We start from the raw sequence: 27,998 nt of genomic DNA on the forward strand, positions 1-27,998 counted from the left end.
CTTGTGACCCTAAAAGTTTAACTACTGTATGTTGTAATCTCTACTGTCTGAAAAGTGATTGTCGATGCTAATCTCACATGTACTGTAAACAGCTGTGCAGGAACAACAGGCACCAGTGATGTACTGTTATGATCTCATGATGAAAGAAGGCCTTTGATGCATTTGTGCTTTCAGGACCACAGCCCAGGCGACTGTATACAGGGCAGGAAATAAATCATTTTTTGATAGACCCAAGCCCAGGCTCCTGGGAGAATCTGGATTGCGTCGGTGTGTTTGGTTTTCGGAAAAGCTCCAGCAAAGATGTAAAGTGTGCCAGACAGGTGGATGCTCTAATATACATCCTGTTTTCGTATTTCCGCTAGACTGAACTCTTTGTCATTGTACATGATCAATACCAAGATTTAATGATATGATCAAATAAAACTACAACTCAGTGTTTTTACATTTGCACAGATTAAACACCATGATAGCTATGATGTTAATTAGTGTCCTTTAAATGAGCTGGTAGGTGGATTTTTTAAAAACCTTTGGACAAAGCCAATCTAGCTTTTTCATCCCATTTTCTATCTGTAAGATTAACTAGCTATCCACTTGTTGGTTACCTTCATATTAGAGTATAGGACATTGATCTTCTCTCAAAGAATGCAAATAGTATTTTCTGAACGGTTGAACTATTCCTTTAAAAGTCCTGGACTGTTCACTGTTCTGCATATTGTGACTACCTGCATGCCCGTACTATTCCACCGGTAGTTCGTATTTCATAAATCCCAGCCCATGTTCTTTATGGTTTAAATACAGCAACCACCCACATCAATGTCCTGCCTTCAGCAGGGCAGCAGGGCATGAAATGCAGCAATTTCTTATTATTTAGCTTGTGTGTGAGACTCTTTGTCAAGTGACCTGTTTCCACATCAGTCAGGTAAACAAAAAGTGTTTATTGGTAATTATGTGCAATTGATTTCTTATAAACAAATTACATGACGTGTCATCAGTTTGCAGTGGGAGAGTCACTTGTTTTACTTGTGTGTCTCACAGTTGCAGAGATAATTACCAATTATGTTTAAGCTACTAAAACACCCACACCTGTATTAGGAAATCAAGGGTGACTCAGTTTGAAGACGTGAGGGACATGCTCACTGCTGATCCGTTTTACAAGAATGAGTGTAAATCACTGTTTGTACAACACATATATTGAGAGGATTCACTGAAAACTGAGAAAACTGTGAGCTCCAACTGCACCAAAAGATTATCCTGAGAGGAGAATTAGTGACACAATGGCCAGTGATGAGTGCGGACTCATGACAATAACATAGCAGGGGAGCCTACGTGCATGAGGGCACAGATCAGGTCCTGGGCTCTCATTGTGACCAGGAGAATTTTAGCTGCCAGTTGGCTTAGATAAAAACTAGCCCAGGGTCTCAGTAGTGAAGCTATCAGGTACATAGGAGGTCAACACATGTTACATCCAACATGAACTCAACAATGTAAAGACATTGCACCAGAGTCCTCATACAGTATGTGATCTGTTATGTAAAATAGAAGATTAAGTATATTTGCAGTAAATATGAAGGAAGAGCCAGTAGGCAGTTAACAGCACAAATAATGGAAACAGGGAAACAGCTGGCCCAGCTCTGTGCAGCGGTAGTAAATCTGACCCATCAGAACCTCTAAATCTTATATCATTATATCTGGTTTGTTTAATCCCTAGAGAAGTAACCAAACTGTAAATACTATCAGTTTAATACAATGTTCAATAGTAAATTTGAAAGGTGTGGTGATTTGGATTATTTTGTATCTAGCCACAGGGGTTTCATGCCAGTGACTTCTGTGCCGGTCCCAAGCCCAGATAAATAGAGGGGGTTGTGTCAGGAAGAGCATCCGGCATAGAAACGTGCCAAGTTTTACTCATGCGGATTGGATTCGCTGTGGTGACCCCTAATGGGAACAGCCAAAAAATGGAGTAGTAGTGGTGATTTGGATTATTTTATACCTTGGAGCAGAGCCGGGCTAGCTGTTTATGCTAAGCTAGTTAACCTGATTGCCTTCTGGTTTTAACTTCATATTTAGTATATATAATCCATATGTTATCAGGCCAGAATTTCAAAGAAACAGTGAATGATTTAACTAAATAGTTTCAATTTATCTGAAATACACATTTCTTTCTCAGAGAGTTGCATTAGAAGATCAGCACCACCTTCATATCTGTCTGTTAAATATGAAACCAGATCTAACAGAAGATTTTCTTATTTTAGCTTCAAATAAAGACAGGAACAGGGGTACAGCTCATTTTTTATTTGTTTATTTTAACCTTTAACAAAGTCAAGCTGGCTGTTTCCAGTTTTTATACTGAGCTAAGCTTCGCTAGAGCTGGCTAACTGGTGACATCGACGCATTGAAGATTTACCATAATGTCAAACTATCCCTTCAGTTACTTCATAGATGACTCCTTTGTGAACAAGATAAGCACTTTTTCCAGGCAATAACTGAAAAATGTAAGTTCCTAATAGTTAATAATACCTTGCATGGTTTGCGCAAATTTTGTCCAAACAGGATAAACCTTGGATTCCTTGCAACTCCTGAGGACCACACCATCCTTCAGAACATTCAGCTGATTCTTTGTTCCACAAAAATGTCTGTTATTGTTTTTGCTGGCCTTTCAAAGGATTTGCATGGTAAAGCCAAACAAACAAATGGTTTTCAGTATTGGACATTTTCCCTGCTGTCCCTTAGCTTCTGCTGCTATATGAATGGAGTCGTTCTTCCTCTTCTACCATGATGATTATTTTCTTTCCCTTCCAACATGCTTCAACCGGATACCTCCACACCACCTATAACAAAAGAAATGTGCATCATCTGTAAAGTGGTGGCCACCTCATCTCTGCTTTTAGGTCAAAGTGTTTATTTGTCATATGCACAGTTAGGAAACGTGTTTTCCTGTACAATGAAATTCTTACTTTTTACTTTTGTATTGCTATAGTGTTCCTGGACAGGAAGAGGCAGAAGGGAGAACGGCACTGTCTTGGTTCAAAACTTTATAATTTAATCTGTAGTATATGAATTTAGTCTACATATTTTATGGAATCCTTGTAGTTAGATTTTCATACCTTAAAAGGAATGGGAAAATGTCTTGTTTACCATTCCGGTGAATGTATGAATGATACAGAAGAAATCCTTTTTCCTGGAAACATTGTTGTGATAATGTGACTCTTGTTTAAGTTCAAACTGAAACGTAATGCTGTGCTGTTTGTTTCCATTCCACTCCATTTTCTGCCACTTATCCGGAGTCCGGTTGTGGCAGCAGGTTCAGTAAGGCAGTCTACCTGGCCCTGATCCTTTCCCTGCAGGTGCAGGGGCCACAAGGCAGCACACTGTTTGTTTCTAATTCTTCTTTTCAGGCATTCTATTAAAAAAATATTCATTTAATTTGGGGTTCATACTCAACTCATTTCCAGTTTCCCCGTTATTGTTTTCCCAAAGTTTCAAAGGTAGAAGATAACAAACAACTGGAATACATTCTGACAAATTCAGCTTGTTACCACCCCCTTTACCCTGTGCCTTCATACAGAATCAGAATCAAAATCAGGTTTATTGGCCAGGTGTGTTGAACACACGAGGAATTTGACTCTGGTACATCGGCTCTCAATGTGCAGACAGTAAACCAGCATAAGGCTGTGTAATATAACAAAATAGCAGTATTAACATCAACAAACAGTGCAAACAATGCAGGGAAAGCAGTAGAAATAGACAGTAAACAATGCAGACAACAAAGGAATGTTCAATGAAATGAGATAATTAGGGATAAAAACAGAGTACCTCAAACAGAGAACTAGAGACCTGTACGAGTCTGTCTAATCTGTACAATGTATATATACACAGGTATTGCACTGAGGGTTATTGTCCAATCATACTGTCGTGGGTTAAGTGTGTAAATACATGCATTTTCTTTTGGGTGTTCATAATTATTTTTTTTTTATTTTTATGGTACATTCAGCCTGGACACCACCCCTCGATCCCAATCAAAACTTAGCACACAGTTTTCACTTTAGACATTTGTTATTTCAAGCCTTTGTTATCAAACATTCCAGATCACAGCAGAGGGTTGAAATGGAGGGTAAACCTATCGTATCACCAAGCTAGTGAACGATCATTAGATCAAACATGCGGGCAGATTCACTAACTAATTGTTAGAGAGCTCAGAACAGAAGGCAATCAGACAAGTAACTGGAAAACAGTACGATAATAAAAATATACCAATCAGTACAAAGTAAAATGCTATCAATGCTCCATATAAACAATACACTGTAATTTAAGTGTAACAATTCAAATGTGTTTGTAAAAACAGCTCTGCACTAATCCTTGCAAGTTCCTTAGGTTTGGGTATAATTTCTGAACAAAAACAATCATTTAAGAAATAAACAGTGGCAGCACAGATACTGTACAGTACACACAGTATATGATACTGTACTGTATAGTATGTCTACTGTCTACAGTCCAGTCTTTGGACAGCTACACGTTTTGTGGAAATTTCTTTGCAGTCAAATACCCAGAAATATCTCCAGACACTGGCCATCTGTCTTTGCGATGCTGTCCCAGGCCTCCACTGCAGCCACCTACAGCTACTGCTTGTTGTGGGGTCTCTATACCTCTAGTCTGGTCTTCAGCAAGTGGAATGCAGCTCAGTCAGAATTAGATCAGGCGACTGACTCAGCCAGTCAACGATGTTCCACCTCTTCACCCTGAAAAGCTCTTTGGTTGTTTTGGCTGCATGCTTGGAATCATTTTGTCAGGTGATGTTGGGTAACATTACAAATAAGTTAGTTCACTGGTAATTTTGGATTTGTATCAGATTTTGCATGAATGCAATGGTGTATCTTAACTGTTGGGTAAGGGCACACAGCAATTTTTTGCCCAGGGACCACTTAACAGGTTGATCCGACCAGAGTTAAACTATAAAGTGGAAGAAAATGCAAACGCTCAAGTACAGTAAGTATAAAGGAAAAGAGCAAAATATAAAGTGAAGAATATAAAAATGAAATCTAATCTCTTGGTGAACAGTGTGTAGGAAACAAACAACAAACTGAAACAAAGCTTTTATGCAGTTTTGTACACAGGTGTGCTTAATGTGAAATAACGAGACACAATACACAGACAGGTGACAAATCAAAATAAATACCTGAATAAATGAGTGGTCTCGTCCAGGATGACAACATCTTCATACACTGGACACAAGGGGTCAATGAATAGTTTGATGAGTATGAAAATAATTTGACTCATATGCTGTGTCCTTCACAGCCACCAGATCTCAACCCAGTTGAACACCTATGGGAGATTTTGGACAGGCGTGCTAGACAGTGTCTCCACCACTATCACCAAAACACCACATGAGGGAATATCTTTCTGAAGACTTGTAGAATCATTGTCAAGGCAGAGTGAAGCTGTTCTGGTGGCACGTAGCAGTTAACACCTTACTAAGACACTTGATGCTGGTTTTTCCTTTCATCTCTCACCTGTATGTAGGTGCAAGAGAGAAGAGGTAACATACAGCAATAAATATCAGAATGGTATTATATAGAATTGATATTATAACAGATATGTAGTACAAAAACTAAAGCGACAACAGTGCTTAAAGTGGAAAAAGTTAGATATGTATATGGATAGTACAGTATATAGTACAACAGTGTAGTATAACAATAACTGTAGGATAATAGAATACACAGGGTTTAATGTGATAATCTTCTTATGTTTTAATCTCTTGTTTTTCTTTTTTATTTTGTTTTGGTCAGTCATCTGTAAATCACTTTGAATGGCATTAACCTGAATGAGAAGTGCTATAGAAAGTTGACTAATTGATTGATTGACATTGATAAATAGAAATGACATAACATGTATTCAGTGATGAAAGAAGTGCTGAGATTATTTACTTTAGTAAAAAATAGCCATGTCACAGTATAACAATACTTTGCTCCAAGTACAAAATGGCACATTTTACATTAATCTATATCACATTATTGGATTATAATTATTGGTGCATTATTGTGTGCCTTATATTTAAATTTGAGGTAAGAGCTACTATAATAATAATAATAATAATGACATAATAATGATTTATAACATTCTTTGCTACTTCCACAGAAGTAGTCGGAGACTTCCTTGTGTGTTGTGACGCTCGGCGCCGCCATTGGCTGACAAGAAGACAAGCCTTCGTTCTGACCCACCCTTCAGAAAGGCCAACTAGGATATATTAAACGTAACCCGCCTATTGTTACGAAAGACTCGTATCCTTAAAGTTCATGGACGCATCCTAGAATATTATAAAAATTTATGAAACTGTCATTTAAAACTTCCGGAGTTCTGAAATAAAACAGCGCAGGAGAAACAGCCAACCTCCAACTGAATCTGCAGGGCTCTTCGGGAGAAAACCACAAAAAAAAAGAGACTGTAAAAGCCCTCGACTGAGGTTTTAAGTCATTTCAGCGGAGAGAATCCCTTAATGATGACAGACGTCTGAGCGAAAATTGAACGGGAAACCTCCCAGGAAGTTCCTCCATCGCTGCAAACTTGACAAAAGAAAAGAAGACAAAGGAAGAGGAAAAAGCAGAAAGAAAAATTCCCTCACATCGGTGTCAGCATGGACACGAAAAAGGTAATTCTGTAACTAATTTCACTACAACTAGCTTCAAATCAGAGCTCTTACTTTGTTGCTGGCGCAGTTTCCAACAGACCCTCAGTTCAAAGAGTTCATGAGGCGACTTCCATGTGGAGCTGTGATGCAGCTCATACAGCTTCTCCTACGACAGTATTACCCCTATGTAGTATCAAATAGTGCTTATAGCGCGTACAAGTTTTATTTTATGTTAAACTAAGTGTTGGCACTTTTATCTCAGAGGTAAAAAAATCCAGCAACACTTGTAAAGTAGCACTTTATTTCAAAGATCAACACATTTCGGTGTTACTAGGATTGAGTACTTTCACCAGTACAGTTGAATTGTAGGCGAATCTTTCTTTCTTCATGTCTTTTAGTTCATAATGTGTATGAAAGCCATTGTCCCACGTGTGTTTGGGGGACATGATGCAGTTCTCTTTCATAGTTTGTATCATAAAACAGTCACACAATTTCCCCTCGAACCTAACAATGTTTATATCAGACCCCTATAAATCCCAATAAATATGACCCTGTATCAATTTATATGATCAATGATTTATTTCAAACACAGATGTTAAAAAAAATGGACCTTTTCTAAGGCAAGAAGGACAACGGCATTTTTGTTTAACCATGAATAGAATAGGTGACCATGTATTCAGAATAATCACCAGTTAAAGGTTAAGTTTCATAATGCAGCACAAAACCTGCATTTGTTTAAATGAGGACAAACGAGTAGCACAAACTGATGGTAGCACTCATTCACCAATGGCATGAATTACATCTGTCCTGGGTGGTGTGTTCCTGTTACCGGTGTTGTATCCTGTTGTGTTCCCCCTTATATCTTAAGCCAACCCCAAACCTTATCCTATGTGAAGGAGTAAGCAAAGTATTAGTTAGGAAAATGAACAGAGGTGTTGGCAACATGTACATTTTGAACATTTTTTTTTAGCCTTCCTGCAGCTGTTTGTTTTCCTCATTAGTTAATCTAGTGATTGTTTTCTCGGTTAAGCGATTACCCATCTGGTCTAGAAAATGCCACAAAATGTGAAAGCGGGAGCGATATGAAAAGGTCAACGCGTTGTTACACTGCAGCTGATCGCACAGTGTCACAGGTCACAGGTCACAGAATGTGGCCGCAAGTTTTTCCTTTATCATGTTGGTTACTAGTAGAGAAATATTTAAACAAAGAACTTGTTGTTCCACCTTTGGCGTGAAGACCTTCCAACAAATATTACATTGTACAGCTGCCTGGTTGACTTTGGAAAAGTACTGCTGGGGCACCATTTTACTTACAAGTTATCCTTCACTTGTATACGTCATTATCTTTCAATCATCAGTCTTTTTTCTTTGCTGATTATCTGTAGTGTTAGAAACAGGCCAGAGGATTCCTTTAGTTGTAGAGTTTAACAAATTTGGAACTGGATCCAAAATGGAACCAGCTGTCAGAACCTATCATTTATTCTTACAGTCACTAACTTAATCTGTTAGGTTTCCATTGTCTCTTACACTGTGGTGCTCATTGCTCGGGGGGGGCCCTTGACTTGTCTTATTTCTCGTAAAGTTTTGTCCGTCCTGATGCGGTTGTGGTCACAAACACATACACATACACAGACAGGCAGCACACCTTGGCACATACGCTAAATCCTTTACTTTCCTTCCTAATCTTTCTTTCCTGTTGATTAATTGATTAAACCCAGTGGGGCCGCACAGGGCAGCCAAGTCTGGCATGGTGGTCAGCACATGTTTCCATTGCTGCTGCTGTTTTGTGTGTCCACATTTTCACCATGCACTCTATGCAGTTGGGTCCCTCAGCTGGACAGGTTTGTTGTGGATGTGATGGGAATGGTTCTCCCTGTCCCCAGTTCCCCTGTGACATGGACACAGCAGATTTCCAGAGAGAGTGAGATCCCACTGAGGGAATACACAGCTGCCAACCCTGGGGTGTTAAAGTCACGACCCTTTCCTTCCCAGGCCGTTTGCTTCACTCTCTCTTTTGTATTTTGTCCCTTCCAGCAGCGCTGAGCTGTTTAGCACAGGCATGTAACTAGTTACTGTAACTAAATTATAGTTATGTTGGTAATTACAAAGTGGATACTTGTGAATATATTCCTATGGATAAAAAGCCAAGAACAGCCTAATTTTCATTATGTTGCTTTGCATATTTTTGCAGCGCAGGATTGTCTTCTTTTGGCATATTTATGGACAATGTTGGACAAATGTACGTGCAACCCCATCATGGGTAGGATGGCTTACAAGTCTTTATAGCTAGATCACTGGCATATATATTTAATGGACATGGTGTCACCACCTCCCTCCCCATGCAGAAATGAAGCCAAAACATTGTGAATATGGCGGCTGCCAGCTTGCTTTTTTGCACCATGATTCGCACAGAGTAGTTAAGTGATGTATCAGACCACCAATCAAATAACTTATCAAAAACAAACTTGCCAGAAAAATGAATACTTGAACAGACCAAGAACTTAGCTTGGCTCATGTCCCATCCACTAATATGGAGGAGGGGGGATTTATGAGCTACACTATAATCCGCCACCAGGTGGCGATCACAGTGGCTTCACTCCTGGGGGCATCCAGAGTTTCTACAGTTGATGGTCTAGATAGGCTCTATTCATTTATCCTTTCATCTCCCACTTTAAAACTTTTTTAGAAAACTAATCAGTTACATTTCTTATTGTATATTTAACAGGGTAACTAGTAGTCTGTAACCTATTACATTTTGAAAGTAACCTTCCCAACACTGAGCACAGGCTAATTAACATCTTGTGGTCAGGATTTTTATAACTGGCCTTGAAGTGTTGTGCCTCGGGGGTTGCAGATGAAGTCACGTACGTGGAAACTGCGGCAACTGACTCAGCATCACCGAACAAGCAGTGATAAAAATACAGTTTCATTTGCAGTGAAACACAGATTCCAAGAAGTGCAAAGGCCATTTAACCTGCAGTGCCTATAATAAGCCCTGCTCTGGCATCTTGTTGCTTTGTTAAGGTGTGGTGTAGTTGACCGCACGCAGAAGACTTCGTCATCGGGCTTTGCATTTGTTTGTACCAACGATTCACACAGTTGACTTTCAGTTTTGTGTTAAGATCCTCTAATCTTCGCTTACCCTTAAATTCCATTCTTCCTTTACAGCTGTTTTCTGATCATAGCCCTGTTATTACTTCATCAAAATGGAACTATAATAACATGTAGCTTTATATTTTTGTGCCTCTTAGAGCTTCTCTCTCAAAAACAGTAAGCTTTGTTTGGGCCTGGAAACTAACCTCAGGCCTTATTCACCTGGAATTGAATGCTAATAGGTGTCAACCATACAGGTGGCCTTCAACATTTGATTCCTGACAAACTTGATTGCCTGTTTATTTTGATGAAGACTCTGGAGCCAAGAGCCAGTCCCAGATTGTACCAATTTAAATGCAGAGCCTTAATTCCTCTCCATCTTCTGCCTTTCAACCATCTGCCAAGTCCTGTCTTCTTCAAGCCAGTCGGGTAAATTTACTTTCATCTGCATGACTACCTCCTTTTATTATGTCTTATAGTGTAACTGTCAGTCATGCTCTAATAAGGCATAATAAAGTATAAACACTGTGATTAAGAGATTGAAGCAGATATGAATCAGCCAAAGTGCGTGGTTAATTCACTTTCTTGAGAAACCGGATGGCTTTGTGCACACTACCGGTCTCCGTCTCCACCCCTGTTCACTCTTCACGTGGAGGTGATGGTTGGACACTACCCATCTTACCCAACCCTCTGGACTTTGTCTAACTTGATTTTTCAGTTTAGACTGGCTCAGTTTAATAAATTGGCACTGGCCTTTGGATTCAGTCTTGATATGTTTGGTCTCACCTGTAGCTTTTAATAGACAACACCATGAATCAGTTTTAACTTTCTGATGCCTTCTGTGGCTAAATAGTACTCTTGTGTCTGAAAATGCTATTGATAGATTATTTAGGCTGCTTGGATGCAAGATTAGTTATTTGTCTGTTAGACAGTGTTTAAGTAAAGTTAAGTATTAACCAAGAGTACCAGGAAACCTTTACAATGGTTTGGCTCATAGTGAACTGATTTTAATTTACCGTATTGACCTTGTTCGATATGACAACTGGCACTGGGAACTTGTGCATCATTAAATTAGTCATCAAGGTTCCTGTCCAGTTAGATCATGAACACTTCTCCTTAAAAGGAGCTGCACAAGTAACTGGATGTAATTTACCACAGATGTCAACCAGAGGACGATATTGAATTACAGAAACACAGCGCCTTTGTTTGGTTTTGCAGTTCAATTCACTTATATTTTATGAATCACTTAGCTACCATGGAAATAGACAATTTAAAAAAAAAATCAAATGGTTAAAAACACTGTACTACAGAAGAGAGAAATTAGGTATAAATCAGCCATAGCATGGGGATGTAACTTTGATGGCATAGGTATTGTCCTTGTCATGAATTACTCTTAAGTCTTGTGTGCCAACAAGGCAAAAATGCACATCAAAAGTGGTTGAAAACTGTCCACACAGTGCAGGATGCGGGCACAGGAGAACAGAATAGAGGTGAGGTGGGTGGAATTGAGGAAGGGCACATATTACATTCCCCAGAGCTGTGTAAGCTGAGATCCAAGAGGTGACGTATGGAGGGACGTGATGGTAGCAACGTAGGCCTTCACCACAAGTCTGGCAACTCAGGCAAGGCGGAGCTGAACTGAGCTGAGACATGCCTGCCTGTGCCTTCCTTTTTTCAATGATTAGGTCCTGTCTGACCTAATTCTTACCATAGCCACTGTCTGTGACTGATGAGTCATAAACTAGTAGCATTACAGTAAAAAGCAGCTAAAGACTGGCTGTGTTACTTATAGAAAAAGAGTCATTAAGCAATGTAACATCAATTAATATTTGTTAAACCAAAACAGGTGGTTAATGGGAATGAAGAGGACAAAATGTGATCCTTTGTTTAATACGATAAGATAATAAGATATTGTAACTATCATTTTGAATAATACAGTCTCCCGCTGTCTTGAAATGTACCTATTTTATTGTTGACGTTAGGAGATCCTTTAAGGATATTTGCCTCAGTCAGCATAACTGTTGACTTTAATATTTGAATAGGATGTTGTTTTACTCTTTGTTTGAGAATTAAGAGACACAGCTGGGGTGTTTGCATATAATGCAAGAGAAACTAAGCATTACAGACACCTGTGGCCAGTAAACCGCTTTTGTTTTAGGGATTTCCGCTGTGACATTGTGGTGACCGTAAATGATCAAACTTCCTAGTCCTCTCTAGGGATCATCCCCTTTCATTTTAACTTGTAGTGTTGTTTGCATCACTTTGAATTTCCTTTGACAGTTTGTGTTCTGGCCAAACCTGCTCAATAGAATTTTTCCATGACATCACGCTTGAATGTATGTCACCCCCATTGTCTGCTAGTCATAGCGCAAGTTACCATTTCCTGTGTGTTTAAGTAATAGTAAAAGTACAAACAGTCTCATTTAAATCAAGTGTTTCAGGGTTAAAGATGATGCAGGGTCATATTTTAAGCTTGTTGAATGTCAGAGATGAAGTCTGTGTATAAAGAGGGTTTGACTGTTGGCTCAGACATAAGTAGTGAAGCGATGGTTTACTGTAAATGAGCTGCTGTGGTTGTATGTACTAATTTGGAGAGGACTGCTCTTCTTCTTCATGTCCTCGTTGCACTTTATGGTCAGTAACCTAATAAAAGTGCCTAGGTTTGTTTAATTTCCAGAGAAAAGAGGAGTGTGAGCTGGTGTCTCAGTGTTTGAATAGATCATGTGCTTTATTAATGTGCACTCAGTCAGTCTGGTTGGCTGCTCTGAGTTTGCCCAGTACAAGCAGAGAGGCTGTGGTGCTAAGCAACAAAAGCTTCTGTCGGCACTGTTTATTCTGCACCGTAGCCATGGCCAGACAGATTTCCTTGCTGCAAACTCACATGACATTTTACTTTTCACAGGAAGTTAGGATGCATTTGCATGGATTATTATCAGCTCTAGGAGGAATTTACATGAAGTAAAGACCTGTGAGGAGAGAAGAGCTATTATATAGACTCTCTTGATCTCATCCTACTAAAAAAGACCCAAGACTCCAACAGAATTTTCCAGGTGTGTTTAGTCAGGGAGAGGAAGGAAGAGGTGATGTCGTTTTTTTGAGCAGAGTGGAAGAGTAGCACCAAAGTCCAACCAAATGCTGCTGGATTTTGTCTTCTGAAAGAGCCTTTTACCAGCTCCAGTCAGAATTTGCTTTCTTTTTTATATCAACAACTGGAAGTTAAAAAACTAAAGAAAGTCAACAAAAAATGGAAAACAAGGTATGTGGAACAGGTTTTTTGAATTATTGCATCCTGTCTTCATCTAAGTCACAAGTATGGAACAAAAAGGTGCTTGGGATACTTACACACAGTTGCTTCTAATCTTCAGCGCCTTTATAGCGAGCCAAAGTGCAACAGGAACTTCCAGGTTGTGTTCCGGAAGAAAGGGAGTGTCATGCAAATTCCCATTCAGATTTTAATCTGGCTAACCTGCTGTGAGTTTCACTACATTTGCTTACACTATACTGATGTATCTATCTACTTAAAATGATGTATTATTGACATTAAAGTAATCTATGTTTTACCGGGCTTTAATGGACAGCATTTCTCAGAAGCCTGAGCCCATTGCAGCTGAAACATTGCCAGCGAATTGAACTGAGGTCGAGAGATGGCTGTAACTATTACACATCTTCTTAGGTTTTTTTTACAACCTAAAAAGTTGAGAGAGGTGAGACTAATGTCAGAAACACGTTAACGTTGTGCGACTCAGACCGTCGAAGTCCAAGAGAGTCACCTATTATATGTCAGTGATGTATAATAGGTGTACCACCATGCTGCAAAGCGATGATGGGAAGTGTAGTTTTTCTGAAGCTTAAAAAAACAAATCATTCAACTTTAAGTAGTAAGTGTTGTCGTGCACACATGTTTTGAGCTTTAGGTCACTGTTAAGTCAGAAAACAAGGAAAAGCACACCATGCTGTTATCAGCTTTACAGATATTATCCTACTGCTCTATGGTGCGTTTTTTGATGCCAGGTCCTTGTGAATGGCAAACTGCACCATCACATGTAAGTAAACAAATACAACAACACCATTTAAACAAAACTGGAAGCTGCAGCTGAGTGAAACGTGCCTCAGTGATCAGGCAGGTAGAATGCCCATGATGAGTACCGGTTAGCAGCAGTGGCTTTGAGGCTTCGTTCACAAAATAGTTGTGTTAGGTGTGACAGTTCAGGAAGTCGCACTCTATGCTGCTGCTTCTGGTTTCTGTGTAAAGGGAACTGTGTTAATGGCACCTGAAACTCATTTCAGGTTAAAGTGATTCAGTGTAAAAGTAACCATGAAACCAAACCCATCCGTTACCAGTAAAACATGCAGATTTTCTTCAGTTGTAGGTGAAAGCTTTACTCATTTATTACATTTTGTTTTTACCAATGTCCCTAAACATTGTGATTACTATATACTGTAGTAAAACCCATAGTGTGTCTTTACAGTCTGCATGCTCTTGAGGCCAGGGTGCGGGAGGTATCCTGGTATGTGGGTTAAAGGTAAAGATGTTTTGGATTTACCTCGAGCACACATTGCTCTCCCCACTTTTGATAGCTGTTTGCAGCTGGATTCCAACGTCTACATTTAAGGAGGTTTTTGAAAACAATTCCAGCCATCTCCCAGTGAGACTCCAGTGATGACTTGTCCCAGAGGGGCCAGGGAACAGGATTTCTGTTTATACTAAAAAGCAGCTGGGAGTACACTGAAGCCTCATTTCTGATCAACACTGTAGCTTTACAAGATGATATCAGTTCTGCTTGGTCTCCATCGCTCCTTTAAGAGCCCAGCCTGCAATGCTGAACAGTGTGTGTTTACTTCTGTCATGAACTTAAAAATCCCCGTGACAAGAGATTCTACTGGCTCCGAAGGAGAGGTGGGTCTCTAAGGTAACCGAGCCCATTTTCTAAAGTGAACAAACTGGCCTGACCACCTCAGGAAATTCACACAGCTTTGTTGTTGTTGTTGTTCTTCTTCTTTCTGCTCTCCTCCTCCTTTTTTGTGAAGAATTTTAATCCTCAAACAAAGGTTACCAAGGCTACTTCTGCTCTGTGTGAATACTGCTATGTAACAGTATCCCGGGGCAGTTTGGTGATATTACAGAAGAGCACGCACAGTCCTTTCAAATAGTTGCAAAGGACTGTCCATCAGTGAAACCTGGTTGGGTCTGGTATTTTGTTAATCCTCTGTTTTTTAATGAAAATTCCGGAGTATTAGCCTCAAGGTTTAGCTTCAGGTTTAGTGTTTTACACAAATGCATGACAAACAACATTACCCGAACCTCCCTCTGGATCAGTAAAGTATCTATCTATCTATCTATCTATAGACAATATAGAATGGACATTAACACCAAGTGCAAAACCATATGCAGACAAAACAAACAAGCAAAGAACACCATAATAGTTGTAGACTAAAGATGAAGACAGAAAACCCTGCACAGTCTTAAAGGTAGGAGTGAGCGTTGCAGTCATCAGCAGTGAAGAAAAGTCCCTCGGGGTGTGTTGCTTGTTGGTTACTGATGCTGTTGGCTGTATAGGTCTCACGTTGCCTTCGTTGCGTTAGCACCCGGGAGCAGGTCGACTGCTCCAGTAACACCATTGGTGAACACACAGTGGATAATGTGTCTTGTACGTCAGTGTTATAAGCCCCACAAGTGGAAAACAGTGTTTGGATAGAATGACAACAATTGTACACTATTCTTTGTTGAAGTACACCTTGAACAAACTTAACCTGCTTTCTGGAATACCTCCCAGTTTGCAGCATGCCAGCTAGTTTTTGTAACATGAGCAAGCCACACCGTGAACAGATTTGCTCTACAGAGTACACTGACATGATCGAATAGTAAAAGCCACAAATGTCTAAATAAATGTCCCGTGCACGCCGACACAACGCTGTGTACAGTTCTTCATAGATGCACACAAGTCACACTACAGTTATTAGCTGCACCCATCTCCCCTCTGGTGTGCAGCTGCACACGTTGGCCACAAGGGGGCTCACATATAGTCAGCACTCACAATGGTGAATAATCTTTTAGAATAATCCTGTAAATTATGCAACGGACCATCACCATAATCGACTCACGGGCCATACCCTACCTCTCCAAGAAGTCATTAAAATCCATTCATTACTTTTTCAGTTATGCTGTTAACAAACAAACAAATGCCGGAAAAAAAAACATCATCCCCGCTTTTAGCCGAGGTAGATAGGAGTTTAACTAAGATGTGTGAAGATTTTATTCCTGCAGCTGAATTTTGAAGTAACATTTATGCTGGTTTTGTCTGCGCATGATAAGAACAGAGATTTTGAGGTGGCATCTACCCTGAAGAAGGTCAGCTCTTTTGTTGCCATAACATAAGCAACCTGCCTGGTGTGAATCACAAGACTTAAAGAAAAACCTCTAACATTCAGCCAAGATGACTGATGGTGACATATGAAAGATGGAGAGTAAGAAACTCTGCTGTTTGCTTTAAATGTAATCTGAATATGTGTGCTATTAGGAGCATGAATCTGAAGAATCTAAATTCCTCTTGTATGTGTGGAAAATTACATTCGCTCATGTTTTCAGATCCAAAAGTTCTCCATTCACATTGGAACACTTAGAGCTTGCTATAGCAGAAGCACTTTTGGAAGAACAACAACAAAAAGGAAAATCGTAGCTCAAAGCTGTTGCTCCTCTGTGCATGAGGAGGAAATCGACAGTGACATACCCGACCCGGATTTGTGAGCTTTTTGGTATGAGGACGATCTCTACTAATCTGCTGGGCTCTACTGAGATCAAGTTTAAAATGAACTTTGTAATAACAGGAACAGGAACAAAGTCAAAGTGGTGATTAGACCTGGGTCTAATCTGGACCTGTTCCAAGAACCAGGTTTACTCAGTTATCTGGACACAACCCGGAACTGCCTCAGATATGAAACATGGATTGATTTTAAAAAAGCTGTTCACATAACTCATTCATCTTAGAACAGGTGTCTGTCTGAGTGTTGGCTGGCTGAGATACATGTCTCCATCTGATCTCTCCTCAACTTGAGCTAATCTCTTTAGCTGTCACTAGACCAGTTTCACCATGCTGGAAAATGTGGCCTGATACCAAGACATTGAAGACATTTCAGGATTATTTTTAACAGCGCGTTCATTATACGGGTTATGAACACATGGTGAGGTTTGTTTTTCCAGAGCAGCTAAAGACGTCACAGACAGCGATACAGCGACATAGGAGATGTTGTCTTCAGCAAAACCACGTGCACTTTATTTTTCTTTTATTAAACTAATATTTCCTTTAGTAAACTCATATGTGAGTTTCAAGTCAACTAAAACCTTTTGTTCAGCTGCAAAGACGAGCTTTGAAACATGTTGTTTCCACTCATCCTGGACAAATACATCTATTGTCCACCAGGTAAAAATGTTGACTAACTGGTCTTTTCACTGACAGCTCTTCCTCTACTTTCTTGCAGCAATTAACGTTCCCCCTGTTGATGAGTGTTGGAACAGCTGTGATCGGCTCCCTGCAGTTTGGCTACAACACAGGTGTCATCAATGCCCCTCAGAAGGTGAGTTAGACGCCTGCATATACTGTATGTTGTTTAAACTGGATCTTCAATGGCTTCAAAAGCTTGTTTTAGCCAACCAAGATTTGCAGTGTATGTGTACTGTCACTGACACAGTAAATATCATGGTTCTCCCTGCCAACCTAGTCCCAGTGCTGGTTGTTCACTCACTTGGTTCTTGGAGAATATGAGAGAAAGGGAGGGAGGCGAGGTCAGAGGGCGAAATAATAGTACTAGCGTTGGGGCCATGGACATCTGTCCTAATAGACTCTGGCAATTCCTGTGAGAAAGTGTCTGTCCATGCCCAAAAATGGACCTCTTGCTGACCAGCAAACAGGCTGAGAAAACAGGAGATTAAATATACTGTAGGAGGTAGACAGTCACCTATCCCCATAACAAATCAATGGAATAGGAAATATGTTTTTAGTCCTCTGGACAGTAAAGCCACAGTAGGCTTTATTATCAGACAGGTACACTAAAGAAATTCATTTCCTGGAGAATTTCTTTATGCTGTTGCCTGTAAATATCTGCTCGCTTCCTAGTTTGCATTGGTCTGAACACACCCTGTGGCTGTCTCTCCACAGGTGACACGTGTTGCCCCAGACGGGGCCGAGCTCCACCTGCTCCTTTGTACACAGTCAGAAAAGTTGAAACAGACATGAAATAGACAGAAGAGAGAGTCTTTTTCATTTCTTATTGAGTCATTAAGAGGAGATAAAGTGGGCAGCACATGCTAAAGAGGGAATTTTAATCCTTGAGCAAAACACCCAGAAAGGCTTTTTTAAATGTCTTGTAAGCCGGATATAAAAGACTCTTGCTGTTTGTTGAGCTATGAATTATTTTCTACACTATAAAATGTCAGAAAACTAATGGGGAACAAAAACTAATGGAACAGCTGATGATGCAGCGAAGGTTTTTCTCCTCTGTGAAAACAACACATGCTCAGCTCAGGAGCCAGCGAGAGCCTCGTGAGTGGCGGTGAACATGTGGTCTGTTACACACTAGACTAGTGTCAACCTGCTCTCTTGGCTCTTTTCCCCCTTCCCAATACCCAGCTTACCCCTCACACACACCCTCAGGTCTAAGCAGCATCACATGCAAAACATTCTACAACGAATGTGCAGAAACAGTTACTCAACTATAGGCTCTTAATCCTTTATTAGTTAATGGCTATTTAAGGGTCTTAATTTTACCAATGCAACCTTTTGTATAGCAACAACACTTGAGATTATCTCCTGCACTTCATCCCTGTGTGCCCCAGTGTGTGATAAAGGCCGCAGTGATGCTGCTGCTGCCTGTGACGCAGGCCTTGCACTGGCTCTCTGATTAGATATGCTCTTTCAAGGGCTTTGCTCTCATTCACTGTGCTGTTCTTCTTCATGTCTCCCTGTTTGACACTTCACACAGTAACCTTATTTGGAAAGTCATGTACTCAAGGGGGTTGTCTGTGTTTTGTTAGTTTATTTCTGGGAGTGTATTTGGTGCTAAGGGTTAAGGCTTGTACACTTTCCTGAGTTTCCTTGAGTAAAATTGAGCACAATTTGTTGCCACTTGTTTAAAGATAATTATGTAAGAAAGAAAGATGGATTCTTTTATTTTCAGCCTGTGTGTGCTGAATGCGGCGCTCACCTTGACAACCCAGCCAGCAGCGTACGGTGGCAGTTTCTCTGCATGAATAGGCAGCTTGTTTCATTGTGTGGCTGTGACCACCTGGCGGTTTGGACTGCACGGCCTATTCAGATTAGACCGAGGAGAGAACACAGAGTAATTATGGAACTTTTCGAGATCAACCATCCAATTCCTTATCTCCCAATCACAATTGGTGAAGGTGTCACTTTGTTACTGCAGCTTATTAACTGACTAAATTGCCATTTTGTTTCACTTATTTATTTCCTATTTGCGAAGTAGGCAGCAATTCATATGTCTGGGACAAAGATATCTAGTGCCTATCAAACATATCCATCCACTTGTTCATGTTTTATTTAATCAGATAGCAATTAATGTGTTTTTGACAGTGATTAACAGAAAAGAAATATATATATATTGAGTGAAATGCTAGAGAGTTGAAAAAGAAGTCAAAATCACAAAGAAGTAGCTATGCTAGGCTGAGGTGGGAATGTTGGTGTATCATTATCATGTGACTGAGTGCAATGGAAACAAATCTGCTGAATAAATCATGACGTTCATGCGGCGTGTCCAAGAAGCTTCCACAGAAGAGATGAAAACATCAGGTGTGTGCAGTGATGATGAGGACGCACATTAAACAAACATAAAAGTCCGATTTCTTTCATTGCTTCTGTTTGTTTGAGGTTTGACAGGCCATCTTGTTGTGTCCTCTTCTTGTGCAGTGGTTTTAACGGCACCTGGCTGGAGAAAGGTGGCATCGATATTCACACAATGCAAGTAGATGGAAAGTTCACTTAAAATTTGGCCAGAGTCAAAATCTACATTAAATGTACTCAGTGTTGTAACAAAACTTACAAGAGGTAGTGAAGGATGGCTTTATTTAATCTCTTTAGCAGCCTTCCTTTTGAAAACCCTTTTTAGAGGCAGTCTAAATAAAGCAGGCTTTAAAGGGTAAATGCGACAGGAGAGAAGTCAGGGGTACAGTGCAGTATATAATGACACGTGTTTATATCATTAATCCAGGTCTTGTGAGTGAATGAAAGCTGATCGTGGCTGTAACCCAGGCTCTATGTTAAGTGCATCAGTGTCACTCTATATGTTTCCCTCCACCCCAGGGAAACCCGTGACCTTACTATCATGACTGGTTCATAAGGAGACTGCAGAGTATTTATCCCACATGACATCACTGAGCCCCGGTGCATTAGGAGCTCTGACACTAGGTGTGCTGAGTGTTTCAGACTAAATATAGGTAATGTTACACTATCACAGAGGCACATGACAGAGCCAGACCGAACATGTGGTCACAACAGTAGTGGAAGAGGAGGATCAGAGATATATTGGTAAAGTCACAGAGTCACGGGAGGTCCTCACCCCGGGTGGCTGGATTTAAGGATCATGTGAAAGGTGTGATTGTGAGACAACACGTATAAACAGAAGCTGGATCTGCTTCATAAGTCCCGTCAACGGTTTTTCTAGGTGTGTTTTTTCAACTCAGCTGCCTGCGTGACGACCGAGAAGGGGCGGGGGGGGGGGAACTGAAACATTACACATAACCATGGCTGGTAAACTTCCTGGTTGCCGGGAAATGATGATGATCATACAGTGCTGCCATCAGCTGGCCACACAGTAACATCTCAGCTTGCACTGTGTATGAACCTGAGCAAGAGAAGATGAAGAGAAGATGGAGCACATGATATGATTCATAAGACTTTATGTAACTGTTCTGACATTAAAAATGTGGCATTATGCCACATTTTTAATGGTGATTCTTTAAGTTTTGTTGTGTTTCTGACAAATCTTCTGTTAATTTGTACAAAAAAAAATGTTTAAATTCTTCTCCCCCCAATTCAGATCATTGAGAACTTCATCAATGAGACATGGGTGGGTCGCTACGAGGAGCCCATCCCCGAAATCTCCCTCACAGCTATCTGGTCTGTCGCTGTGGCCATCTTCTCTATTGGTGGCATCATTGGCTCCTTCTCTGTTGGACTCTTTGTCAACCGCTTTGGAAGGTAAAGTGTAAAGTATAGAATCCTTGCTGGTATTAAAGTGGGGTCTTGCAGGTTTTTCATATGTTTTGTTTTTGGTCTTGAGCACCTTATAACTTGATTTTCTGTAGAAAAATGCAAATAATTAATTTTGTTATGCACAATATCCAGACTGGAAGCAATTAATACTGCAGTAGAGGAGTGACTGCATGTATAATTTACTAACTCAGAAAATGTATCCAGAGAAAAGTTAGTCTTAAAATATTATATTGATTTGAACCCACGTTCCTTCTGGGGTCCACTTAAAGCACATAAAGCACACAAATAACACATTAATGTTCATTATAATCACAAGAAACAGACTAAAGTAAAGAGATATCACAGATAAATGAGTAATATTACCAGAGCTGTACATGAACCAAGAGAGTTAAAGTTAAAACCTGAAATTTATGTTGTGCCATAAGAACACATTAACTGTCACACTGCAAATTTATAAACATAAGTTTTGCTCACAGCCTCCCTGAATTGAGTTTGCTAAATGTGACTGTAACTTGTTCTTTGACTTCTACAGGAGGAACTCTATGCTCATGTGTAATGTCCTGGCCTTCATCGCAGCCGCTCTCATGGGCTTTTCAAAGCATGCGAGCTCCTGGGAAATGCTGATCATTGGTCGCTTTGTGGTTGGCCTCTACTCTGGCCTCTCCACGGGCTTTGTACCCATGTATGTAGGTGAGGTTTCCCCAACATCGCTACGAGGAGCCCTGGGCACCCTCCACCAGCTGGGCATCGTCATTGGCATCCTCATTGCACAAGTCAGTGGACAGAAGTTGATCCAGTAGATTAATTTTAAAGGTGCAAGAGTGTAAGATCTAGAAGGAAAAAGATGAGGTGTGGCCTTTCCAAGTTGGAAATCCTTAATGAGGGACAAATGCTTCCAGAATGATGCCAAAGTTTCCTGTTTTCTGCTGGACAGGTAGCTTAGCCTAACAAGTAAACCTAAAGTTAACCTAAATACGAGTTTTTCTTTGACAGCTTTAGCTAGAACATGGACAGTGCTGGGTATCCTGCTGCAGTCAAGTGAGCCACTGTTGATTTTTGCTTGGCCGAGTCAGCAGCACTTGTTATTCGAATGTGCAATTTGTCTTCCATTTACGTTAATTGCTCTGAAACAGCTCTGAGGGCTGTTTAACACAATGTATGAGAGCTTTGCTGAACATTGCAATCTGCAGCTTCACTGCTAGATGTCACCAAGCCTCACACACTGCACCTTTTTAGTACATAGATAATGAAGTTAAGTGACTTTCCTATGAGAAACTGAATGCACTGTTATTGTTACAAATGCATTCTAGCAGCGGCGCAGGTGGTTCACGTGTGATATTGTTTTTTTTTAGGTGTTTGGAATAGAGTCAATCATGGGCAACAAGGATCTGTGGCCGCTCCTGTTAGGCTTTACCTTCATCCCTGCTGTGATACAGTGTATCCTGCTGCCTCTCTGTCCCGAGAGCCCCCGTTTCCTGCTCATGAACAAGGGCGAAGAGAACAAGGCCAAGAGTGGTGAGTTTAAACACAACCTGAAGTGGATATTATTAGTTACATTCTGTGATTTTATTTTAACTATATTTCAGTCTAGTACTCCTCTGTTTTGACAGACAGGGCTGTGAAGTGTCATAAAATTCAAAAGAACTGAAGTTTTATGTTACCACAGATTCAGGCTGGCCTCTAAAATGTTCAAGGATGTAATCAAAAGGATATGGAATTACAGAAGAAAAGAGAGTTGACCTTGAGAAAAGTACTAGATCAGTTTGTAGTGTCAACGGTCCACTTTTTATCTGCATGTTTCAGTGCTGAAGAAGCTCCGGGGCACTACGGACGTGGGTGCTGACATGCAGGAGATGAAGGAAGAGAGCCGGCAGATGAAGAGGGAGAAGAAGGCGACCATTCTGGAGCTTTTCCGCTCGCCTCTCTACCGCCAACCCCTCCTCATCGCTGTCATGCTGCAGCTATCCCAGCAGCTGTCTGGCATCAACGCTGTGAGTTTCCAGACCCACACACTACAGCATTGAGATTCTTAGGACACCAAAGGGAAACTTCACTTTTCTCTGACACGTCTGATACACATTCACATGCTGTTTCATACTGAAGCTACATTAGAAATATAAGGCTACAGTGGTGTGAAAAAGTGTTTGCCCCCTTACTGATTTCTTATCTTTTTGCATGTTTGTCACACTGTAATGTTTCAGATCGTCAAACAAATTTATATATTAGTCAAAGATAACACAAGTAAACACATCATGCAGTTTTTAAATGAAGGTTTTTATTATTAAGGGAAAACAAAATCCAAAACTATAGAGCCCTGTGTGAACAAGTGTTTGCCCCCCTGTCAAAACACTGGTTTATCGCACCTGAGTTCAATTTCTCTTGCCACACCTGTTCGCAATCAAGAAATCACTTAAATAGGACCTGCCTGACAAAGTGAAGTAGACCAAAAGATCCTCAAAAGCTAGACATCATGCCGAGATCCAAAGAAATTCAAAAACAAATGAGAAAGAGAATAATGGAGCTCTATCAGTCCGGAAAAGGTTATAAAGCCATTTCTAAAGCTTGGGGACTGCAGCGAACCACAGTGAGAGCCATTATCCACAAATGGCGAAAACATGGAACAGTGGAGAACCTTCCCAGGAGTGGCCAGCCGACCAAAATTACCCCAAGAGCGCAGCGACAACTCATCCAAGAGGTCACAAAAGACCCCACAACAACATCCAAAGAACTGCAGGCCTCACTTGCCTCAGTTAAGCTGAGTGTTCATGACTCCACCATAAGAAAGAGACTGGGCAAAAATGGTTTGCATGGCAGAGTTCCAAGACGAAAACCACTGCTGAGCAAAAAGAACATAAAGGCTCGTCTCAGTTTTGCCAGAAAACATCTTGATGATCCCCAAGACTTTTGGGATAATACTCTGTGGACAGACGAGACAAAAGTTGAACTTTTTGGAAGGTGTGTGTCCCATTATGTGTGGCGTAAAAGTAACACCGCATTTCAGAAAAAGAACATCATACCAACAGTAAAATATGGTGGTGGTAGTGGGATGGTCTGGGGCTGTTTTGCTGCTTCAGGCCCTGGAAGACCTGCAGTCCCCAAGCTTTAGAAATGGCTTTATAACCTTTTCCGGACTGATAGAGCTCCATTATTCTCTTTCTCATTTGTTTTTGAATTTCTTTGGATCTCGGCATGATGTCTAGCTTTTGAGGATCTTTTGGTCTACTTCACTTTGTCAGGCAGGTCCTATTTAAGTGATTTCTTGATTGCGAACAGGTGTGGCAAGAGAAATTGAACTCAGGTGCGATAAACCAGTGTTTTGACAGGGGGGCAAACACTTGTTCACACAGGGCTCTATAGTTTTGGATTTTGTTTTCCCTTAATAATAAAAACCTTCATTTAAAAACTGCATGATGTGTTTACTTGTGTTATCTTTGACTAATATATAAATTTGTTTGACGATCTGAAACATTACAGTGTGACAAACATGCAAAAAGATAAGAAATCAGTAAGGGGGCAAACACTTTTTCACACCACTGTATATCCTAACTGTGCCTACATGTCAGCTGTGTTAAAAACTCATCGTGGTTGCTGTACTTTTTAGGTATTCTACTACTCTACCAGGATCTTCGAGAAAGCTGGAGTTCAGCAGCCTGTCTACGCCACCATCGGAGCCGGTGTGGTTAACACGGCGTTCACTGTGGTGTCGGTGAGGACTGAATAAAGTTTTAAGTCTCTAAGTGAAAGTACAACGCAGAAAGAAATGTCAGAAGCATCATGTTATTTGGATATTTAACCCAGAAAATATTCAGTTGTTTATGATTATTTTTTTGGCACATGAGGTAGTAAACTGATTATGTTTGTGCTGTTGCATAGCACATTTCTGAAATCTGTTTGGAGTCAGTGTGTGGATCTCTCTCCTCCCTCATTTTTACCCCAGATAGATTATTAGAACAGTAAATAATAAAAGTTAATTGAACTCAGTATGGGTTTATTATTTTGTTGCACTAAACTGACCCTTTTCCTCTCATTGTGTTTGTTTTGTGTGTGTGTGTGTGTAGCTGTTTGTCGTTGAACGTGCAGGACGTCGGTCTCTGCACATGCTGGGGCTGCTGGGAATGGCTGGATCTGCTGTCCTGATGACTATTGCCTTGGCTCTGCTGGTAGGTTTCTCCTCAGCAAACACCAGCTTCTAAATCAAATGACAACTGGTGATTATTGAAAAAATAATGACAATCTTTTTTTTTCTTGTTTTCTGTTCTTGCAGGAAAAACACCATTGGATGTCATACGTGAGCATCATAGCCATTTTTGCCTTTGTGGCGTTCTTTGAGATTGGACCGGGTCCCATCCCCTGGTTCATCGTGGCGGAGTTGTTCTCGCAGGGACCCAGGCCTGCAGCCATGGCTATTGCTGGTCTCTCCAACTGGACTGCCAACTTCATAGTGGGATTTGGCTTCCAATACGTAGAGGCGAGTAGAAAAAATGAGAACACATTTGGACCTAGTGTTTGTCAGTAAAGTGTTTTGTGGGTGTGAATTTCTGGACGTTTCCTGAAAAGAACAACTCAGTTTGGTACTAGGGCTGTCACTTTTTATTCGAGGTTCGAATGTGGTAAAACATAACAGTTTAAACTGTAGTGACATGTTCGAATCCAACAATGTAGGCTATGCCAATAAGCGCAACAGGCCGTTGTGATCCTTGTGTTATAGTTTCAGACTATTTTGGACTGAACCCTGTTAGGACCTGACTAAATAATTTTCTCTCCTCTTGCCTCTCTTCACAGGCGCTGTGTGGCCCTTATGTCTTTATCATCTTCACCGTGCTACTGCTCTTTTTCTTCATCTTCACCTACTTCAAAGTGCCGGAGACCAGGGGCCGGACGTTTGACGATATCACAGCTGGCTTCAACCAGACGGCTGCCGCCGGAAGAGAAAAGCCCTCTCCAGATGAGCTCAACAGCCTGGGAGCCGATTCTCAGCTCTAAGTGGCTGTTTTTCACTTCCTAACAAACTCTTTCTCAGACCGAGGAGGAGTGAGAAGGGTCTACTAACTAGAAGTCGACACTTTGGTAGAATAATTTTCTCACTGTCACCACATTTCGGGCGTCATTACCAAACACAGAACAGCCCTGTGTGATTTTCCAACCAAACAACAAAAAAAAAGCAAAACCTTGATGGGCACTATGTCGCCTGACGCATGTGGAGAGAGGAATAGATGGGGAAAATATTTAATATTTTTAAGATGTCTTTACAACAGTCAACTTTTTTTACTACCTTTGTTACTGACTATATTACTGATGTGCTTATGCTCTGTTACCTGTTACAGTTATTTGGTGAAAGAACGCTGTACACCTGGAGATCAGTTCACTGTACAAATACTTTTTATCAATCATACTGTAATGCTGACTCTCACGCTGTAGGTGCCGCACAGTCTCTCTCCACCAGATGGGGCGCTGGCCTTACAAAGCTCCCTTCTTAAGGATTAAGTTATTTGTACTGTTTTAAATTAGTGAGTACACTCAATGTGGTAGTTGGTGTTTTTCTTTTAAGGATTTATTAGACTAACTTGCCACTTATTTTACATGGTTTTTATGTATTTACTCCTGCTGGATAACATTTTATTCTTAATTGTTAGAAATGAAATGTTTCACTGAAAATGTAATGATTTCTTTCCCTCCATGAACATAAAACTGTTTCCTAATAATATACCAAGAATTTCACTCACCGTTCATGTATTTTAACACCGTTCCGTTTTAGCAGCACCACAGCTGAAATCAACGTTGGTCTGTGCAAGAGGAACACTGTCTGCACAGATTAGTACCAGAGCACTGAACCTGGGAGCGACTTTGAATTGAAAAAAAATGTCCCTTCTTTTTCCCATAACTTCAGATAAGTACACACTTACATTCAGTATCCACAAAATCACAAATCTGCTGTGCAGGTCAGCCGGCCTGATCCAGACTGAAAGCTTCTGTCAGTGGACAGTCTTCATTATTAGTATTTCACAGTTGAGCTTACCTGTAGATCAGTTTGAGAGCTGTCTGGAGCTGTTCACACAAACAGGTGATGCATGCCACTCTTCTGTGACAGCTACAAAGCTTCTGAAAATGCAAGAGAAAACGGGGACCAAAATGAAAGTCAGCCTGGACAGTTTTCATTTTCCTGAAAGTGTCTTGTGTTGGGTCAAACCTATCTTGCACTCCATAAAGTCCAGTGGGGTTGGCGCTGTTATTGTAAAAGGCTCATCTTGTCATCTTGTGCACTGAATTCTGCAGTATTTGTAGCTTTCACTCTCTTTTGGCTGTGTAGTGTTCTGTATGGTAGCTGGTGAAAAGAAAACTCCAGTCGGGCTAACTTCTGCTGTACAAGTCACCTTTTACCATTGCTGTATCACTTGTTCAACCTTTCTTCTCTTGTGTTGCATTGTTTGAGTAAAGTCATCTGTTTAGCAGCACTTTATTATTCGCAGTGATATTTTTTTGTCACTGAAACACTGAGGTTTCAGTTTATTTTTATTTTGCTCAGCATGGAAACTGTTATTGACGAGAGACTGAAGTCCTGCTGATGGATTACTTGATGTCTGTGTGGAATTTTATCATGTTATATCTCTTAAGACCTTGTATAAAGCACATTTACAGTAGGTGTGTACACGTAGTCCACTGAAATCCTTCCTAGTCAAAAACCATTTGAATCATTCCATCATACGTTATTAATTGTTGTATATAGTAGATCTTTCTATCATTCAATGCATCTCCGTCTGAGAACGCACTGTAACATCACACTCACAAATCTTCACCAGCAAAAGCATGTAGTGTCCGCACAGATTTTTTTTTTTTAAATATCAAAAGTGTATTTAATGTAAATAGAAGCACTCTTCAGTTTGGGCATTTCATTTTTAATGTAACCTGAGATCTTTTCTTTAAGGCACAGTTTAGTGGCCTAAACACTTGGCATGATGTAAATATGAAACACACTACAACCTCTAAATTGTTTAATGTTTCTAAAAGTTTAATATTTAAAGTGATAAATGAATTAGCACTGTACATCCTATGCCTCCAAACTT

At 40.4% G+C, this 27,998-nt stretch overlaps 1 protein-coding gene across 1 annotated transcript; it reads left to right on the forward strand.

Moving 5' to 3' along the window:
* The first annotated feature begins 6,226 nt into the window (after positions 1-6,226).
* Positions 6,227-27,800, forward strand: slc2a1b (solute carrier family 2 member 1b). Its single transcript, XM_020607891.1, has 10 exons — positions 6,227-6,643; positions 17,192-17,287; positions 20,762-20,922; positions 21,470-21,710; positions 22,290-22,452; positions 22,741-22,928; positions 24,539-24,643; positions 24,996-25,097; positions 25,202-25,405; positions 25,720-27,800. The coding sequence occupies exons 1-10, from the start codon at positions 6,629-6,631 to the stop codon at positions 25,918-25,920; spliced, it is 1,476 nt and encodes a 491-aa protein (XP_020463547.1). The 5' UTR covers positions 6,227-6,628; the 3' UTR covers positions 25,921-27,800.
* Positions 27,801-27,998: the final 198 nt, after the last annotated feature.

Source organism: Monopterus albus, unplaced genomic scaffold, assembly GCF_001952655.1.
Source record: "Monopterus albus unplaced genomic scaffold, M_albus_1.0 scaffold1.1, whole genome shotgun sequence".
NCBI classification, from domain to species: Eukaryota; Metazoa; Chordata; class Actinopteri; order Synbranchiformes; family Synbranchidae; genus Monopterus; species Monopterus albus.